The sequence below is a fragment of the Thermobia domestica genome, chromosome 9, assembly GCF_964235325.1.
Source record: "Thermobia domestica chromosome 9, izTheDome1.hap1.1, whole genome shotgun sequence".
Classification (NCBI taxonomy): Eukaryota; Metazoa; Arthropoda; class Insecta; order Zygentoma; family Lepismatidae; genus Thermobia; species Thermobia domestica.
The window spans coordinates 177,844,880-177,862,011 of NC_137462.1; the positions used below are offsets into that span (position 1 = coordinate 177,844,880).

Genomic DNA, 17,132 nt, shown 5'->3' on the forward strand with positions numbered 1-17,132 from the left:
GTTATATTATTACGTATTTCAATTCTACATGTTAAACGATAACTTACGATACTTTTAATATTCATTTCTACAAATCAAGAACGCAACAGCATCAGAAACATCCAAATTTTGGAGGCCTCTACCACAGTGATAAAGCAAATGAGACGGGCAAGGCAATGCACATGCAAAGTACGTTAGTGTCGAAAACTATGATCATGATAAAATATATTTCAAATAAATATGAGTGAAATTAAAAGGGATTGAAAACTTGACTTTTTCGAAAGTATTTATTTTAGAAAGTTGTTTCTATATCAAATCCAGGAAGTCTTTACTTTAAAAAGTTGCTTAGATATCAAATCCAATTACGTAAATGGATTTCAATACATATAAATATCATACATAATATCGTTTGTGGCAATTTGATATTTCAGGCTGTTCCGGAGATGTGATAAACATGCGTAGAGATTGCTATACTGCTTAAACTGACGTGTTTGTGGGAAGTTGTTAAAATAATTGTTACTTTCTTTTATCTTCATAACATTACAGCAACAGACTTGGTAATTGTAATTACAAATTCTCGCAATTACACAATTTTAAATTGTGGTGGAAACTTTACAATGTTTATCGTATCTCTGTAAAAGTTTGCTGTATCAAATTGCTGTAGACGGCATCTTTATTTATCTATTGTTCTCTTTATACCAGGGTGTCCTGCTAGGGTAGAATCATGAAATTCTTTTAAGATGTGATCTTTTACATCCTGATTTAATGGCTTATTTTCAATTGTGAGAATTCTACTGAGGGCATCGGCATGGCAATTCTTTTTGCCTGGCCGGTACCTAATTTCGTAATCAAACTCCTCCAATTTAATGCGCCAACGCATCAATCTAGAACTGGGATCCTTAACATTTAAAATCCATACTAAGGGTCTATGATCAGTATATATTATAGTCTTTCTCCCTAGAATGTAAGGTCGAAATTTTTGACAAGCCCATACTACGGCTAGCAATTCTTTCTCTGATGTACTGTAATTTTGTTCCGCGTTATTCAGCGCGCGAGAAATATACGCTATCGGCCTATCATCTTTACCATCTTCTGTATCACTCTGACTTAGGATAGCTCCTATCGCAGTCCCTGATGTGTCACTACTAATTTGGAAGGGTTTTGTAAAGTCCGGATGGCGTAACACTGGATAAGATGTTAATTTAGTTTTTAGTTCCTCAAAAGCTTGCTGTTGTTTCTCTGTCCATTCAAATTTTGCGTCCTTCTTGAGCAGCAAATGCAAAGGTCGTGCAATTTTACTAAAGTTGGGAATAAATTTCCTATAGTATCCGCACAAAGATACATAACTTTTCATTGTTTGATTGTTTTTGGGATCGGGTAGTCCGTTATCTTTTTCACTAACCTAGGGTCGGGGCGAATCCCATCGGCTGAAATAATGTGACCTAAGTATACGACTTCTTTTCTTAAGAACTCGCATTTGGTTGGCTGCAGCTGGATGTTATGTTCCCTAAATCGTTCAAAAACCTCAATTCACCTCTGATTATGGTTCTCTAAAGTGGAACTATATAAAAGTACATCGTCCAGGTACACTAGACATTTTATACCTACAAGACCTGCTAGGACTGTATTCATTAACCTTTGAAAGGTACTTGGTGCACCTTTAAGTCCGAATATCATTCGATTAAATTCCCAGTGATTCTGATTTAATTTTCGCAAATCTGCTACCAGCCTCCAACGGGGTTTGCCAGTGGCATCAGGTTTTTTAGGTACCATTAAAACTGGAAAATTCCAGGGACTCCTACTTGGGCGTATTATGCCATCGTTTAGCATTTGATGTATTTGAGTTATTTCTTCCTTATGTATTTCGGGGATTCTACAATTCTTTTGGGTTACCACAGTGTGGGCATGCTCTGGGAGTAACTGTATAATATGTTCCGTTGTTTTAGTACAAGTTAATCTATCACCTGGCAGGAAAAATATATCATGAAAATTAAAACAAATATCAAGGAGACTGTTTTTCCTCGGAACTTAAGTGTTCTAGTCTTAATAGCTCTAAAAGTTTTTGTGTTCTTTCTTTCTGAGAAGTGAGGCGGAGCGGAGTAGAGTTACTCTCATCTTGAGTAATGACCTTGATTTGTTTACTTTCTACGTTTTCTGGAAGTGGTTCTAAAACTAAAGGTTGAACAGTTAAATTTACAGGTACCTCATTAGTATTCAAAATACATGCTATGAATTTGTTATTTTTAGCAACCGTAATAGCTTCACCAAGGATTACATTATCAGCTAGCTCTTGTTTGTTCACTATACAAATTCCGTGATTATAGGTGGGAAGTTCAACTATTTGTTCACATCTTTCTGGTATTTCAAGGGTTAATATTAATTGATCGTTACGCTTGAAATTCAGAGTGCAATTGTGCAAGGTTAAAAAATCTACGCCAATGATCCCACTATAGGGTGAAGGTAAGGTAACCTCATTTGAGATTACATGAAAGTCAAGTTTAAATTTATTCCCATCTAATTCTAAGGTTAATGGAAGTTGTCTTCTCAATTCCTTGTATTCGTGTTTTCGTATTGGGATTCACTGAATGGAGTAACTGAGGGTTCAATTCACTTTTCTTGATTAAGCTGAGTTGTGACCCAGAATCAGGAAGAAAATTTAATGTTTGGTCAAGTTCGCAATTCTTATTTTCAAACAGCTAAGGTGGCCCAATTCATTATTGCAACCGAGAGGGTCAATGGGTTGCCGCATTGCCTTCTCTATTGAGAGTTTCTCTGCCTGGCAACAATCCTGCTCGCTTGACCTTGGTCTGTAATCTCCTTGGAGCAATTACGCGACGGACAAGTTCCACAGGTGGGACAACCTTGTGCGGCACCTGTATGTCTGGATGCGCTAACACTCGAGATACCAGAACAGTGGCCGCTATTACCTTTACAGTGTGCACACTTAACTTCGACTGAATGGTTGAAATCCAGGGACCCCTGTTTCTGAAATTTACGCCTAAATCTACTCTTGCTGCCGTCATTAGTGGTGGCTTGTACCACCTTTACCTGAGCCGTTTTAGGCTCGCGCCCCTTACGCAACTAACATTTTGGGGCCCTGTGGACCTGTTTTCCGCAGTTGAAACAAACAAGTTTTGATTTATCCGCTTTTATTGTTTAGCTGGATGAGGTGGATTTATCTGATTTACTCAATTTCTCTTTTTGCGAGAGTATATGACTCTCTTCCTCCAAGGCAATCTCTACAGCTTTACTCAAAGTTCTCTGATCGTCTCTACTTCTGACAATAGTTTGTATCCTATCATTAGCTAACCCTTGTATGAAACTGGCCTTTGATAAGTGCTCAATTAGTGAGATTGCTCCAGCAATTTCTTCATCGTCTAACACTCTGTTTGCAGCTTCCTTCAAATCCGATTGAAGGGAGTCGACCCGCGAACCCCAGGAAGCTGTTGTCTCTGTTTTACCTTGCCGGGCATTGAACAAAGCGCATGCATAAAAATCTAACGTCCGACGGACAGCGTAATTTTCTTCTAGAATAGCCGTAACTTGGTCCCAGCTTTCCGCGATATTACGGACCAGTAACTTGACCTTTGCCTCACCAGTTATTTCTGCTTTTACAAACTTAAGCAATTATCATGCTGTGCTGGTCTACTAACTCAAATGCTGTATCTACGTTATCAATAAATTCTTTTAATTTCTTTTTATCGCCACTAAAGGGTTCAGTGATTAACTTTATAGCTTCATTTACTGTACAATAATCATTAAGTTCGCCGTCAGCTGCCATGGTTTACAAGATATTTGTAAATTTAATGTATTGCACCTATTATAGCAAATTAGGTAACTAAAAAAATTTTTGTTGCAAAATAAACACACAAATTTTTAAAAGGTTATTTGGAAACGAACGTAATTACTAAGGTTTCGTGCAAGAAAATTTTGAATAGGAAACTTAACACTTACGTTGCTGTAGCACTGGGATGTTGGAACCACTAGCTCTCGGAACTGCTGATCCTTACTGGAACTTCACACAGAACACTCCTTTCACTGGTTAAAACAGAGAATAGAGGTTTTCGTCAAAATGGTGACCTCGGAGACGTGGTGCGATATCCAGAACCTCCTGCGGCCAATTCGGGAACCGGAACTGGAAAACCTTGGTTGTTGGTGCGTGGTGACCAAACTCAGCCTCTGTGCGTGAAATCGGCGATGTGTCGGTCAAATGTTGTGGGACGATCGTATATCCAAAAGACCAAATGGCTAGACTCCTGGCTCGGCTGCTACCACCAGTGGCGTATTCGGAGGTGTTGCAGAAAAGTATTTCCTCGTCCTCGCAGTAGGTCTCAAGTCCAAATCCTGCGTCTGGATCGTGGAGACAGGGATTGTCTGGGTGGAAGTCTATGAGAACCTCGTCGTCAATATGAATAGTTTCCTCCTCTTCGCACAATGGTTCCAGTAGAGGTTTCATCCGGGGTATAAGATGCTAAAAAAAATTTCCTTTTCTCCTTTCCTTGCGTACACTACTGCCTCTGTTGTAGTTATACTCAGCGTTTGTCGAGAGCACTTGCCACAGTTACGCACTTCACTGTCAACTGTTAGTCACTACACTTCACTTGAAGGCACTGAAAGATGGAGAGTTATAATTCGATGTTCTATGTGAACCACTATGTGCTTTGAGGCCACCCCACACCTGACACCAGAAAGTTTTGTATGTCGTGCCGGACCTGTGGAAATGTGAGTGGAGAAAAAATCCCAAGAGTTCACACAGGGGCGGATCGGCAAAATAATAGAGTGGAGCAAAGTCGTTGGTCTCTTAACACTAATGAAAAGCACTTAGAGTTCTTCAAGGATCGAACTGAAACTCTCTCGGATTCCCTTTTGCTGTTTATTTCCAATAATATTTGACTATCTACAAATTTATTTACAGAACGGTGATGTGTTTTACAGAAAACTCACAAAGCTGCGTAGGAATCCGCAAAACTGGCGAGGTAACACGCACTATCACGAATTGTTAGGAATGGTTTCGGAGTTGAAATACTTTGCAGTAGAATGGTACGGACTTCGTGCGAACCAGTACAAGCTTGGTACGAACTTCGAATGTACTACGTATGAATAACGTAGTTTCCTTTATTGAAACAAATCATATCATGATCACAATATTCGATACTAAGATGCTTTGAATGTGGATTCCCCATTCGTCTCACTTGTGTAGTTATTGGTTTCGAGGGCTCCAAAATTCGGATGTTTGTGATTATGTACTGTTCTTAGTTCGTAACTTTATAAATTTGATATTTTGAATTTGCCTTTAACCCCTTAGCGTCCAGTGTACCTTAAAAGGTACACGTAGGTTTTTGTTTATGGTATGCCCCATAGACAATTTTGCATACAAGAGTTCATAATTCGGGTATTAAATTGAACTGTATTCTTCGTACAATTTCAAAATAATGTGTTAATTTCTTACATCAGCCAAGCATAGTTTGTCCGTTCAACCTGTTTTATATAATTAGCTCTAAAACCCCATATTATGGAAATTTGCTTGTTTAATATATGACATGCATTGGGAAAGCAGCATTGAGAAACTGAATGTATTTCTAAATGACTCGTTTCTGTTGTGTTTGCACTTGTGAAGAATGTTAATATACCTTTTCAGGTACACTGGTCGCTACCGAGGACACATTTTCTTATTCGCGCTCCTTTTTACTAGAATGTCTAATTGAAACAATAGACAAGTAGTACACAAAGATGCGACGTTAGAGGGGGATGGAGGGTGTGCCCCCAGTAACATCGTCTTCTTCCCCTAAAAATGATGTAATATATTTGAAGTAATTTAAAACTATTACTTTCGATATATAAAAAAGTTGCCTCCCAAAAATATTTCTGCCCCTCTGCTTCCTTCTCCCTCAAGAAACTAAAGCTGGCGTCGTCACTGGAGACACGTAACTGAAACCAAAATATTATCAATTAATTTACACAGTTTGCAATAGCAAGAATTAATTAAACCTTGCCACATCGTCCATACCTGCTGCTTCAAGAAATTTTTGACGAATTAGAAATAGTGTCTGTGGGATAAAGAATTATATTCTATGGATATAAAGGGTTGCCCAGAAAAAAAAAAAGTGAAAAGGAGCAACATGAATACCAAACTGGAAGCAAATAGAGGATGATGGTTATTCGAGTGTTTGAACATATTCGCAAATAAGAATATATTTACGCTTGGCTGAAGATCATGCTTGAATACCGGTTTACTTTGGTTTCAAAGTTTGAGCACTCTTCAGTTCATCAAGTCATTGTTACAACCTCAAACAATGTACAAGTTAGAAGTGTCTGGAAATGTAGAAAATGTGAAGTGGTTTTTGCTGGAAAGTTAGTATTTTGTAAATTTCCACATATTGTAAAACAACACTTAAGTAATAAGATTATGGTAAGAAATGTACACATTTCTGCCCGGTGTGTACACATACACGTATCTCAAAAACGGTGAAATAGATAACCCTAAATAAATGTATGCATTCAGAAAAAAAAATACAGTATTTTAATAGTGCACTGAAAGTTTTGTTTAAAAATCTCAAGGACTTTCCTCTTGGGCGTTAACCAGTTAATTTGTAGAATTGATGTAGGCCTATGTAATAATCTGATGTAGTGGCATTTGTAATTTAAAGAAACTGAGTTGGCAACACTGCTTAATTGGTAAAATTGCAGAGTACGTCAAACAATTTTCTTCCTATGGATATTTCCACTGTACAAAATTTCAGTTTTTTTTCTTTTTTTTTTTCCTATTAGTTTATAAGTTTCAAGAATGTCAAGATAAATGGTCTGCATTATGTCATACTTTAGTGAGAGAACGAAGTTTCGAATGAAGACACATTTTCACTTAAATACTACGTATATTCATAAAGAAATTCGAGTGCAGTCGCATATATGTGTCACGCAGATTTAACACAGCTGCAGTGCGCAGTAAAATTTATTCAAACAAACGAAAGTTATTTGTATGAAGGGACAAATGTGATCAGACTAGTTTCCTTCGAATTTTCCCTTTGGGTTGTTCATGCTGTAAGAAATGCATAAATTAAGTCGCATGGCATTCTTGAAGTGAAGAGCTTGTGTTGGGAAGACACACTAGTATCACGAATAGAACATGTAGTAGTTATAATTTTTATTAGTTTTTATACAACTGATCTCGGTTATAACAACAACAAAAGGACCTATTGTTATAATCGACTGTTGCTGTAACTGAGAAGTATAAAATCAGTATTAGGCATCGAAGGTTGGGAATGGTTAAGTATTTGATCACTCGATCAAGCCGAGTTACAGACACGAATTTCAGATGTTATATACGAGTTTGATGCATTTATGAATGTCATACTAAGCATGGTATAAAATCACTTGGATTATGAGAAATTAGTTCGTCCCACTGAATATTTGATGCAAATAGATAAGGTGTCGCTAAAAACCGATGTTGCCACAGCTGAGTTCAACTGTATTAACTGTCCAATGCAAGTACAGTGTCGTTTACATTATACCATAATTTCTAGACATCATAGAATGTCAATTACAATGGAAATGTCGATTCGGAAACAAATTTTTGTTACAGGGAATCTATATCTTCTTGCAACTCCAAATATAAGAGGAAACTCGAACGGAGCGTCATATACATATTTTTATTTCTACAATCTGATATAATAATGTGTTATACAACTTGAAGAATCAAATCAGGAGAATCGTATTTGTATCATATAATGCTAATTGCTGTACTACATGATAAGGCGTCTACCTCCAAAAGCGACTCGAGTTCGATTCCTGGTGGGAGAGGGAATTTTCTTCTTGTTCGAATGCGGCTCAGGAGTCAACCCAATTTCATTAAAATGAGTACGTTGGGAGTAAATCTGACCGGATCGTGATAATGCCTACATGACCTACTACACGTACCTATCTAGAAAGTGTGGTACTTTACTTCCACCCAGCTATTTGAAGCTTTTACGACCTGCCATTTATTTTTAGCCATTATCTAAAGGAGAATGAGAAATCAGGGTGTGAAACTTAAAAATAGAAGTGCTAGCAGGAGTAGAATTGTAGTCTTTACGTGCAATCTATGCCAGTATTACAACAAACATAATTTTACATCACTTTTGCGTTTACTATTAGAGTCACCATTTTCGTTCTGATTTAAAAGTACTAATATAATTACCCTACATAAATACTGCTTCTCAGCTACGTGTCGCCGCAAATGATGGAATCGGAGAGCTTTGGCACTGCTTAAATTAGCTCCACAAAACTGACAAATCACTCGCTGACCATGCTGTTTTACAAGATGAGTCTCCAAATTCCTTTTCCACGAAAATGTGTCAGAGCACAATGGACATCTATATCGATGATCAGATTCCATATGACTTCGTAGTTTATCTCGAGTCATCGGAGGCTCTGAAATATTATATATTGCTTTTCAATTGAAAATTCGACAACGAATATTCGAATTTCACTAATATTCATGAATACTGAAAGTAAAAGAGGAAGCTCTGGATTTCTAATCAATCCTAAAATTTTCATGTGTACTAATACTTTTCGAATTACGTGGTAAAATAATTAACATTAAATTAGTGATTGTTATATGCAACTATTCTCAGGAAACGCAATGCTGAGAATATTTTATAACACAAATTCATAAAGCAAGAAAGAAAAGATTGTACATAAGTATTTACACTCAGAGACCAAGAAATTATTCATTTTTAGATCTACACTACATTTCAATGCTTTTCAAGGCTCTTTCTACAGTTAAATAACAAAGTATTTATGTTTTCTTCAAAATTAATACGCTTGCATAAAAACATTAACAAAACAAAAGACTTTACATTACCGTTAAACGAAAGAAACAAAGAAAAAGAAAAGTAGGACAAAAACTAAGTGGTCTATTGCCAACAATTCTTTCTGTGCTCTTTGTACAATTGATATTCGCTTCTAAATTAACGGTAATGTTATTTACAGAAAATAAATAAATATTGCTCAAATCATTGGCACCCAACAAAACAACAATTGCAGGAAATATGAATAACCAAGTCTTAATAAACACTATGCAGTATACTTTCATTTGCAGGAAAATTATCTTTTTCTTCCGAATCCAAATTGACCCTCCAATAGATTCTGCTCTATTTTCCCTGTCATTCTTTGATAATGAGCTGTGAACCGGGTTTTTTTGGGTCGTGTTAAGGTGCAAAATCAGAGTAAGTTCGTGTAAAACAAATTGAAATACAGTATTGACAAATGGGTAATAGAAGACATAAGGTAAGATAAAATTAAAAGATATATGACTGGAAAGTTCAACGACAAGATCAGATGCTGTTTTCATTGGTACGAGAAACTGCATAATAACAGAAATTAGAAGAAAGCATTACAATGATTTCTATATACATAGTGAAACTTTATTAAATGACTACCGGTGGTTGGGGTCATCGAGTGATCGCTTAAAAGGGTGATTTTTTTTTTTAATATATTCATTGCTAAGGATACGAAACACTACAGTACTATGAATGTGGATAAATATTCCTAAATATTCCTTTCAGAAGAAAGGGCTTGCATTAAAAGTATCTCCCTTACTGCTACACTAAACCCTGTTTGTTACTTGGAGTTAAGTCAACTGTTTACAAATAAAGGGGTTGAGTATACATCATGTCTTCGCAACGCAAAATTTTCATACGTGGTAAAATAAATAACATTAAATTAGTGATTGTTATATGCAACTATTCTCAGGAAACGCAATGCTGAGAATACTTATAACACAAATTCATAAAGCAAGAAAGAAAAGATTGTACATAAGTATTTACACTCAGAGACCAAGAAATTATTCATTTTTAGATCTACACTACATTTCAATGCTTTTCAAGGCTCTTTCTACAGTTAAATAACAAAGTATTTGTGTTTTCTATCTGGGCCTACGATTTTACTTTGTGTGAAATTAAATATACTGATGTCAGTCGCATCGCAAAAGATCTTTAATGCTGTTTGTCGCAAACTAATCGCGAATATTGCGTTGTGATCAGGCAGCTCAATATTTAATCGGGCCCAAGGTCTCTGATACATTTTTCTCGAATAATTACGGTCTCAAATGACTCCATGAAGCACATGAAATAAGTCATGAATACCCATCTTCTCACCACAGCTTACAAAAAGTGTAATTTTATGCAAATATTCTAGTTTTCAAGTGCCTCCAGCAATTGGTATTAATTGAGTCTAAACCGATCTCTTTACTATCATCATCAACTTTAACCATTTTCTAAGGGCAAGGAAAAAATAGAAAAATAGCACAGCATTCTAATTACTCAATTCAGTGTAATTTTTAGGAGCTACAGTTATCGTTAAAATAAATTAGTTTTTTTAGCTTCCTTTGTTTTTATTTTTTAGAATATTGGTATGATATACACATATGTATGTACATATGATATATGTATGCATAAAATAGTGATGATGGAAATAAAAGTTCAAAGAAAAAACAACAGATTAATTGTAAACAATGTCTGTGCGAAATTATTTTGACACATTTCGAAATTTAAAAAAAAATCATATTGTTAATTCGTTAAAGTTGGTATTTTTACGCAAATTCTTGAATAAAGAATACACCTTTACCTTGTGTTGCGTTTATATGTGTACAGGCAATGGCGTATCCTGAATTTTTTTTAAATGTTTACCGCGGTTGTATAGGATAATATCTTAACGGTACATCATTTCTCGCTATAGTCCATATTTCTGAGGATCTTAACTGTATACTTACACAAGAATTATATTCACAATGTATATGCTAATTATAACTTACTTTATGTTAGGCCCGGTCACAAATAAAGAGCCACGGTAGCTCAGTGGTAGAACGCTCTCCTCTGGTTTTGGGGTTCCTGGTTCGATCCTGCCCGTCAAGTGGGCTTTGTGCTGGACAGCACTGTGTGTGGGGCTTTCTCAAAGTTTTTCCCGTTTTCTCCCACTTTCTTCATTCCATCATTTAGATAGTTTATCACCAACTTCACCGTCTCCTTTAACCTAGGTGCATAATCGTTCGACATTGAATACAAGAATAAACAAATAAAATGGAATACTGTTTATTGGCTGGTAGACGCAATAAAATAGTTAACAACTTACCTAAATTATGATGTCTGTTTCCTCTTGTAATTATTTGCTGTAATCACTTGTAATTATTTGAACACCAACTCCAATCTCCTGGTCTTTTTCATAAAGGTCGTTTGATTTTATTTTGAGTTTAGTGTCCCTTTCAGCAGCGAGGCTATATGAGACGTGGACCTATAGCTTATGTGGGATCCGAACCACATGACCTCATGTCAGGAATGAACGCAAGTCTCCTATTGTTAAGTTCGGAATAACAACATCATAAAATTCGAAGCGTACATTTTGTCTCATTTCACACAGTATTTGCTTTTTCGATGGAAATCAAAGCTAAGGAGTTTAGTTTTTCCCTTCCTTGTACGGATCGACAGTAAGTCTTGATTTTTTTTTAAAGAGGAGAAGGAAAGTTCTACCAAGGCTGTCATGGATCACAATCACAATCTATAATGCACTTCGAAGATCAACATTCCACACTTTTCTTCACGACAAACAGGCCTACTTAAATTCAAGATTATTGTTTCCACACAGTGAAAGCAAACCAAACTAAGAAAAAAAATCAGTACTTCATCGCGCTTTTATAACACTGAACCTTACAATCGCAAATGGTACTCTACTGTCATTTATTGTTTTTTCTTCGTTTCGCACCTTGACTCTTCCACCCCCACCTGTTCTACGAGTATTTTGGAGGAAGCCACTGTCCAAGAAGGAACCCAGAGTACTATAGAAACAAAACACGAGTGAGTTGTCGTATAAAAGACAATTTGGTTGCTAGTTTTCTTACTTTTTTTTTCATTTTAATTTTGTATTTTGCAGATTTCAAAATAGATATAACAGAAAACAAATTTTAATTAATACAATAAAATGTGTTAAATACTTATATAATTATTATTTACTTTGTGTGGAGGAAGGAACAGCTTTCTCGTCGTCTGCTGGTGAGTAAAAATGTTTTCATGAGATGCCACGACAATCACTGAAACCACTTCTCCTTCCACAAGGATTATACCAGAAGCCTTAGTTTTTCAAATTTTAGCAGTTAACCTCACCGCCGATCCCAGGTGCAGCTCTTGCGGCTGGGTGTTACTTAGTCAAATGTATGTTGACAAGTAGATGGTTCCTTCCTCCGGTAAACTCAACCTTTTTTGAATCCGCTAGATAGTGTTGGTGTTTCAATCTCGTACTGAAGCACAGTGAAGAGCCACGAGACATTTTTATTTTATTTTTATTTTGTACTTGGGGTGAGTCAAAACTGAAAATTGATTTTGCTCCAATTATTTGTTTACCGCCGGTAAACGCGGTAACACCGAGAAAACGCCAGTGTATACAGGGTGTCTCAAAAGTCCCCTGACATAGGGTAACTCTGTTATTATCAGAGTTACAACAAATTGTAAGAGGAAAAAACATCTCCAAATATAATGTTTTCAATCTAAAGTTAAGGATTTTTTTTTTTTTAATCGGACGAGCCGTTTGGGCTGTATACTCTTTATGCGCCCAATGTTAAATGAAAATGCAACCTTGCCATTTACCTGGACCCACAACGTAAGTGACTCAAGTTACTGTCATTTACGCTAATGTGTCGATGGCTATCCCAAGTTTAAATAATAACTTCATTTATTTATGTTGTGGATCCAGGTAAATGGCAACGTTGCCTTTTCATTTAACATTGGGCGCATAAAGATTGTACAGCCCAAACGGCTCGTCCGATTTAAAAAAAAAAAAAAAATCCTTTACTTTAGATTGAAAACGTCATATTTGGAAACGGTTTCCCCTCTTACATTTTGTTGTAACTGATAATAACAGTTACCCAATGTCAGGGGAATTTTGAGACACCCTGTGTATATATCTTATTCTTTACCATGCTGTTAATATTTTGCTGCAGTGGAGAATCCTACTTTATGCCGAAAACCTATGCACAAGTTGCAAAACATTTTCTTGATATACTGCTGCAGGCCACTGATTCATTATTTATAGAACATATAATTGTACTAGGAAGATATTACATTTTAACACAGAAAATTTTCTGTACTATATTCGAGAGTAATATAGCGGCCATGTCTTCTAGACGTTCATATATGTATACGTTCGCCCTTCATAACTCGCTTGTTGCATCGCGATGTAAAGCATAATCACAATCGAAGAACTGGAAATTAGACAATGGAATGCGAATTGTGCAAAGTAAACCGAACATAAAATGGAATGAGTAGAAATTGTGAGAGGAGTAATTAAAAACAGGTACAGAAATCTTACATAATTGTTTGTCTCATTTTATGTGCTCGGATTAGATAAACACTGACCGGAGAATATTGAGACCAATATACCAAAGGAGAAAAACAGAAATTTACCTTTAACAAATTAGTGTCCTGTATTTACAAGTGCTCCAGTATTTTTTTTAATGAACCATATAAAAAGGCTTTGTACTTACCTCTGCAATATAAGCACTGGAACACAGAGACAGAACTATTTACTTGGTGTCTTTCATGCAGCTCCAGATCGCTCTGTGACTTTAAATTCTCTCCACAAATATCACAATTTACAATGTTTCTGGATTTGGCTTTGTGTTTTCTTACAGTGCGATAGTTAGAAATTTCTAGTGACAGGGGTAATATTTTGTTTCCTTCGAGCGAATCTTGACACGAAGTGGGAATAGCCTCCATGTTTGTCTTCTCAACTTCTGAAGGAAAAGGAAAGGTTTTTACGAACTTATTTAAATCATTACAAGTATCAAGGCACTCGCTGACAGATTCCAAGGCTTTGTTGTACAAAGATTCAGTGTTACCTGAATCCGTTGTATTTGATAGCACATTTTTACACTTGGCAATTTCGTCATTGTGTTTCTCCTTATTTTTTTCATCATTTAACAAAGCGTTACCGTCCATATCAATATTTGGATATAAGAAACATACTTCTGTAACTGAAGGTAGAATATTAGTTTGATCTTGATGTGATATGACACACTTTTCACTAGAAACTGATTGTGCACATTTAAATGAATTAGAATTAGTAGCAAATTTTATTTCATGCACTGAGAAAGGTTTATCAAAATTTGTTTGATTTCCATTATCTTCTATGTTTTCACTGTGCTGCAGTTTTATATGATTATTAAGAGCAGATCTTCGTCTAAATTTTAACTTGCAAAAAGTGCATTGCAATTCCTGAGGAAGAACTTCATGATTAAATGACAAATGTTTCTCTAAGCTCTCTGTACTTGGGAAATTTGCTCCACATAATAAGCACGGTAAATCTTGAGGGACTTCAGCATTTTTTATTTTACGTGGTCTTCCTCGTTTTCTTTTCACTGATCTCTTGGAAATGTCAAGAAATTCACTGAGGAAGGATACACAATTGTTAGTATTTGTACATGACTGAGCACAATTTTTCGAAGTTCCTTTTATATTCACACTCTTACTTTCCACCAGCGAGGTCGACGCATCCGCTAAGATTTGTCCATACGAGCACAAATTACCAGTTCTCTTCTCTTTAGCCACTTTATCTGTATCAATTTGACTGTAATTCAATTTATTTTGAACGCCTTTGATATGGTCTATTTCAATATGTGATCTCAACTGACTTGTACTTAAAAAAAGCTGACCACAAACTCTACAAGAATAAACGTTATGAAGTCTTAACAAATGCTCTGATATAATGGAGCTTGAATTACTCACTTCACCACAGAAAGGACACAAGTAATTCCTTTCTTCGTCTAAAATATTTGGTAATTCATTATGGACATAAGAAATATGGTCCTTCAGAGAACTATCTGACAAAAATAACTCTTTACAAAACCTACATGAGAAAAAATTGGACGAAATACTTTCACTATGCTTTTCCATAGTGTGTGTTTCCAATTGTCTCAGCGATGTGGCAGTTTCTTCACAATAATCACAGAGAAAATGTTCCTTAATTTTAGTGCACTTTGTGCGTTGTGTGTATTCCTCACTCCTTTTTCCATTGTTATCCGAAATGTTATTCACATTCACAATGGTCTCTACAGTTTGACTAGCAACTAATTCCTTCTCCTGCTTAGTAGTCGTGTAGCTGATACACTGCGAGGTAATTTTTGACCAGTCTCTAGTTTTATCACATTTTTCTTCTGAAGATAAGTCATTTAATAAAGCCTGCAAGAAAATATTGTTATAGTTATCATCATCATTTAGAATATTCATTGATAGTGAAAAAAAATGAATACCTTGCATAACACGGTTTGAACAACGCAGATATTGTTTCAATGTGGGTTTTACTATTATATACATGTACAATTTGGCAATAAGGTGCGTATATTTAAATTTTTATTACTTACTGACATAATAGGATGAATATTAATAATAAAAGTACATATTTGTACTCACTGAGGCATTCAAATGTTAAAACAGCGTGCCGCCGTTACGTTTTAATGATCTCTTGTCATCTTTATTATGCGTGTTTTTTTAAGGAAGAAATTATTTATTCTGCTAATAGAACTACATATTTTTATCAGCATCCTCCAATTACACAGAAAAATTTTTCCTTCAGTCGGTGTTATTAAAATTTCTTGTTGAAATCCAGTGAATCCAGTGAATTTCTTAAGAGGCAGCAAAAACGGACAGACTTAGTCTGGATTACGAACTTCAATTTAACCTGGGACACACAAACCTTCCATAATGTATTTCGACCTATGAAGCTTAAGATATATATATATATATATATATATATATATATATATATATATATATATATATATATATAAAGACATCAGCTCAACATAACGATAGATACGTTAATGCAACTACAAGTATTAAAGCTTCAGGATATATATTATACTTATAATTTATTATTTTAATAATCGAAGCTTCATAAGGAAATATGTGAAAAACAAGAAAACTCCATGCCATTTTAATACGTTTAGAGAGCAGATGAACTTCGGTTCTTCTACAACTCAATTCAGCTGTTCCAGGAAAGACACATTGTGACTTAGTTTCTCTTATAATAATACAAATTATTAAAAGATATTCATAACAATGATCCTTTTATACAAATTTATACTAGCATAAATTTCTTATCCCTGCAGTGTTCAATCAGTATGCTCAGTTAGTGATAAATGTTTTTACCGTTGTTCAGTATCAAAGAAAGGTCTTTCAAACCCAACTTTTCTGACCTGAAAAGGATTCGCATCATACTTAGCTATCTTCCTCCTATTTCTATTCCTCACCGTCATCATCATAGGCATTCACTATCATGATAGGTATTTACCATCACTATCACCATCACCATAATCATTATCATCATTATTGGCAGGTCACCTACGCAACTGAGAAGCGTCCATGCTCCACGGTTTTCAGCTAACCTCTTTGTCTTTGTCCATCAATTGTAGCCTCCTTTTCCCCTCCTCTCTTTCCTGACACCATACCCTCTAGCACGTCCTTCATGATAAGAGTTCTCCTTTAGCCAATCTCCCAACCAGTTTCTATTCCTCTTTTCAATTATATTTATAAATTATCAACTAAATCGCCCAGAAAAACTGAGAATAAGCTACTCCTTTAGGTTTTTTAAAGAAAAAAGCACTAGTGCTATTAATAAAACTAGTTGTTCCCCCAAAGCCTTCGGCTCGTTGTACATTATAAGTGAAAATCACCCTTAATTAAAAGTTCTAACTATTTACATTTATTTATTTCAGGGTTGGCTGGTTTAAACCAAGGTGGTTTAAACCATGGTTTAAACCAAGGTTTAAACCAGCTGGTTTTTTCAAAAAAACCAAGTGGTTTAAACCAAAAAACGAAAAATGTTCGTAAAAGTGTAAGTGTTTGTAAAATCTTGATGAACACACATTTGTGGGTTAGCACGTTTCACTCTCGTATATTATTCGTATTATATTCAGACCTAAATTCCCCATGCATTACTCAAAAAGATTATACTACAAAAGCAACTTTTTTTTTTTTTTGCATAAGTTTATAAATGTTTGTTTTGTGATTTTTTGTAGTTGTTATTGTTATGTAATTGCAATCAAAGAAAAATTCTAAATATTGTTTCGTTTCAATGTTTACTATTGATAAAATACATCGAAATGCCGTACTTTGTGTGTGTGTGTGTGGGGG

The 17,132-nt window shown here is 35.4% G+C and overlaps 1 protein-coding gene across 3 annotated transcripts in view; it reads right to left on the minus strand.

Moving 5' to 3' along the window:
* Positions 1-17,132, minus strand: part of LOC145660461 (uncharacterized) — a 91,522-nt gene that overhangs the window by 42,124 nt on the left and 32,266 nt on the right. For 2 of the 3 annotated variants that reach the window (XM_081725509.1, XM_081725510.1), the window contains exons 3-4: positions 13,487-15,179; positions 8,153-8,385 (exon numbers count right to left, since the gene is read on the minus strand). In XM_081725509.1, coding sequence (XP_081581635.1) covers positions 8,153-8,385; positions 13,487-15,179 — 1,926 coding nt within the window. Of the gene's footprint in view, positions 1-3,933; positions 5,908-8,152; positions 8,386-13,486; positions 15,180-17,132 lie in introns of all 3 variants that reach the window. The other variant, XR_014126810.1, reaches the window with a different exon arrangement.